Source organism: Buceros rhinoceros, unplaced genomic scaffold (assembly GCF_000710305.1).
Source record: "Buceros rhinoceros silvestris isolate BGI_N320 unplaced genomic scaffold, ASM71030v1 scaffold12055, whole genome shotgun sequence".
In the NCBI taxonomy this organism is placed as follows: domain Eukaryota; kingdom Metazoa; phylum Chordata; class Aves; order Bucerotiformes; family Bucerotidae; genus Buceros; species Buceros rhinoceros.
The window spans coordinates 7740-11691 of record NW_010412345.1 but is presented as its reverse complement, the minus strand read 5'-3'; the positions used below and the strand labels follow the sequence as shown (position 1 = coordinate 11691).

At 56.8% G+C, this 3952-nt stretch overlaps 1 protein-coding gene across 1 annotated transcript in view; it reads left to right on the top strand.

The window, feature by feature from the left end:
- POR (P450 (cytochrome) oxidoreductase) overlaps positions 1–3952 on the top strand; it is an 18075-nt gene that overhangs the window by 9534 nt on the left and 4589 nt on the right. Inside the window, exons 5-9 of the mRNA XM_010136362.1 lie at positions 420–544; positions 1438–1527; positions 1975–2073; positions 2676–2792; positions 2952–3070. Of these exons, the coding sequence (XP_010134664.1) occupies positions 420–544; positions 1438–1527; positions 1975–2073; positions 2676–2792; positions 2952–3070 (550 nt within the window). The remainder of the gene's footprint in view (positions 1–419; positions 545–1437; positions 1528–1974; positions 2074–2675; positions 2793–2951; positions 3071–3952) is intronic.

Genomic DNA, 3952 nt, shown 5'->3' with positions numbered 1-3952 from the left:
CCAGAGCAGGGTGCTCAGAGCCCCAAGGGCCAACCTGACCTGGGATGGTGCCAGGGATGGGGCTGCTCCCACCTCTCGGGGCAACCTGGGCCAGGGTGTCACACCCTCAACATCAAAAAAAAATTATTCCTTCTCTCTGGTCTGAATCGCCCTCTTTTAGTTTAACCCATCATCCCTTGTCCTGTCCCCACAGCCGCTGCTGAAAAGTCTGTACCTCTTCTTGACATGCCTGAGGCCTGGCCCAGGGGAGATAGTGGTCCCTCTCCAGCACTAGATTCTTACTCAAGGTCCAGGAAGCTGGGAGAGGTCTTGCCATCTTTCTTCAGCATCCTTTGCTGGGTGATGCTGGCCAGAGGATGCCAGCTGGAGGGAGAAAGCCCAGTCCCTGCTTCTCCACACTCATCAGTGTTCCCTTCCAGGTCTTTGGGCTGGGGAACAAGACGTATGAGCACTTCAATGCCATGGGGAAGTATGTGGACAAGAGACTGGAGGAGCTTGGAGCCCAGCGCATCTTTGAACTCGGACTGGGAGACGATGATGGCAAGTGAGTAGCTTGGCTTGAAGAGCTGGTCAGGGCTGGCTAAAGCATTGTGGAAGAGACCTTGGCTCTACTACTAGGACAGAAATAAACTCCACAGGAGTAGGAGCTGACTTGTCCCTGAGCTCGCCCTCCCACAATCAGATTCCTGTCCACGCAGAGTGTTCTGGGGGATCCCCTGTCTGGGAAATGCTGCAGCAGCTCTAAATGACTGTGGTTTGATACGTGAGGAGGCTCTGCAGCCTCCCCTGCCTGTGCCCTGCTGCGGCTCCAGCGCTAACCCAGCCCGGATGGATGAACTCGCCCATCCCTGTGAGCAGGCAGACTCCATCTCCCTGTGAGCTGTCTTATGGTGGAAGGCAGCAGTTTTCCAGCTTGGGCAAAGATTTTAAAGTTTGTTTTCTTTTTTTGGCCCTCTCTGTGCTTCCCTGTGGGCAGCAGCTTAACTGGGAAAAGGCATCAACGTGCAGCTTTACCTTTGAGGGCCTGCAGGAGAGCAAGATCTGATGAGAGGGGTGAGCTGTGGTGGGGAGGCTGACCCCTGACGAATACGTGTTGCTGTGGTGGAATCTGCCTTTCAGAAGGTGACCTGATGCCAGGAGTGGGCAAGGGGGGGCTGAGTTCTTTAAAGCCTGAGTCTGAATAACCAAGCCTTCCTTGGCAGACCTGGTGAAGGGAGGTGAAGAAGCAACAGTTCCCTCCCACCCTCTTAGTGCTCTGAAGATGGTTTTCTGGTGATCTGTGGACAGGTAGACCACAGATCCACTACCTGCATCCAAGGGCAAATGCCTTTTCCCATGGTGGCAAAGGAAGTCCACAGGGATCTCAGATGGCTCCTCTGGGAATACCTCTACCACTCTCCTGGGCAGGATAATTGAATTTCTCTTTTGCCCTCATAGCTTGGAAGAAGACTTCATCACCTGGAGAGAGCAGTTCTGGCCAGCGGTGTGTGAGCACTTAGGGGTGGAGGCCACAGGAGAAGAGTCCAGGTGGGTATGGGGGCAGGTTCTTCTGGGTGCCAGAGAGATTGGTCCCTCTCACTGGCGGCTGTGCCATCACCCTGAGCTGCTGTCCCCTCCCCGGATGCTGCCTGCCCTTCCAGGCTGGGGAGGGCACATGTGGAGCAGGGCAGTGAGCAGGTCTGTCCAATGAGAGCGTGAAGCTGGCTCGGGATTTCTGTTCTGAATGGGGCTGTGATGGGTTTGGTCCCTCTGGGGGTGGCTTTGCTGGGTTACGATGCTCCCAGTGAAGCTGAGGTTTCCTCTTGGTTTGGGTTTTCTGCCTGATCCCTCATGTCTCAGGAGGGGCGAAGGGTTGGAAGTTGTGTTTGGTTCTGAACCGCAGCAAATCCAGCAAAGCAGATGATGCTTCCAGCTGTAACTTGTGATCTCCAGTTTGACTTTTTTCCCTCTTTTCTCTCCTCCTCCCTCCGCCAGCATCCGCCAGTACGAACTGGTGGTGCACACAGATGTGAACATGAACAAAGTCTACACTGGCGAGATGGGCCGTCTCAAGAGCTACGAGAATCAGAAGCCGTAAGTGCCAAACAGCCCCGGGCAGGGTGTGCATGGGCTTCGGCTGAGGGATCCCTGGTGTTCCCAACAACACCCGCTGTGCGGGCACGGGCAGGGTAGTTTCTGCAGCGCAGCCACATAGCAGGTCTGAGCCCAAGAGAAATGGGCTCCAATCTCCACAGCGACTCTTGGGGATTTCCCAGTTAGTGACTCATTGCTGGTACATCTGCGACATCTGTTTTGATCTGAGGTCACTTGGAGCCTCTCCTCGCCGGGGCAGCTCCTCTGTGACGGCTGCTCGCTGTGGGGGGATTCGCTGTGCACATTAACTCCGGCCTGAAATACTTCTCTGAGGTGGGACCGTCACTCCGGTCCACTTCGGTATCGCATGTTCTTAATGGGACAGAAGCTGCTGGGCTGTGTGTGGAAGGAAAACGATCTGTTTTCTGTGCCCTTCTGTGGGTACAGCAGGATCATAACCTGGTTTGTGCTTTGAACCATGAGCCAGGACTCCCAAATCACAGGGAGATTTTGCCCTGGAGGCAAAGAGAACACGCCTGGATACCTGCAGCACTGTGAGCCCGCAGGAGAGTAACCCAGAGGGTCCTCGTCTTTCCTTGCAGACCGTTTGATGCCAAGAACCCCTTCCTGGCCCAGGTTACAGAGAACCGCAAGCTGAACGAGGGTGGGGAGCGTCACCTCATGCACCTGGAGCTGGATATCTCCAATTCCAAAATCAGGTAGTTTCCCTTGGGAGTCTGCTTCTCTCTTTTGACACAGTGTAGCAGCTCAGAGCTTGGTGGTGTCCTGCTGCCCCTTGCGCTGGACAAGCAGCTCAGGCTGGGGTGGACAAGAGCTGTTCTGGTGTTTCATCCTCTCTGCTCCTGCTCTCGTGCCAGGTACGAGTCTGGGGACCATGTGGCAGTGTACCCAGCCAACGACTCCGCTCTGGTGAATCAGATCGGCGAGATCCTGGGCACGGACCTGGACACGATCATGTCCCTGAACAATTTGGACGGTGAGTGCGGATCACCCTGAGCATCGGCAGTTCTCCTTCAGCCATGAGCTCTGCCCTTCCCACCAGAGCAGCAGCCTTCAGGTCCCGCTGGGCACCTCGAGGCAGGCAGAGATGTCCCGTGGCCGCTCTGAACACTGTGCTGTTTGAGCAGCAGCTCTGAGCCCCACTCGAGAGAGCCGGCTGAAGTGGGTCAGCTGTGAAATGCCCTTAGCGTGCCCATTCCACAACAGGTATGTAACAGCACGCTCCTGAGCACGGAACGTCACCCACCAGAGCATCCCTCTGCCACAGCCGACCCAGAGCTGGGCAGGGGCCTTCGTGCCTGAGGCCCTGTTGTTGGTTCCTGAAGAGGCACAGGCCGAGCTGGGATCACTTGTGCTGAGCAAAGGGCTCCTCTGGGCAGCATTCCTGGCAAAGCTGGCCTCTGGCAGGAGGGAAGTGGCAGCTGCTGCCCATCTTACCCCTGAGCAGTGCAGCCTGACCTGTGGCACCAGATGTGCTGGCCTGGAAGCCTGAATGAGCTCCTGGTTTCAACAAGAGCAAGTGCCGGGCCCTGCCCTGGGGTCACACCAACCCCAGGCAATGCTCCAGGCTGGGGGAAGAGCAGCTGGAAACTGCTCTGCGGGGAGAAGGCCCTGGGGATGTTGGTGACAGTGACTGGAGAGGAGCCAGCAGTGTGCCCAGGTGGCCAAGAAGGCCAACAGCATCCTGGCTTGAACCAGCAGTGGTGTGGCCAGCAGGACCAGGGCAGGGATTGTTCCCCTGTACTGGGGGCACTGGTCAGGCCACACCTCAAACCCTGGGTTCAGTTTGGGCCCCTCACTGCCAGAAGGACATTGAGGGGCTGGAGCGTGTCCCGAGAAGGACAATGGCGCTGGGGCA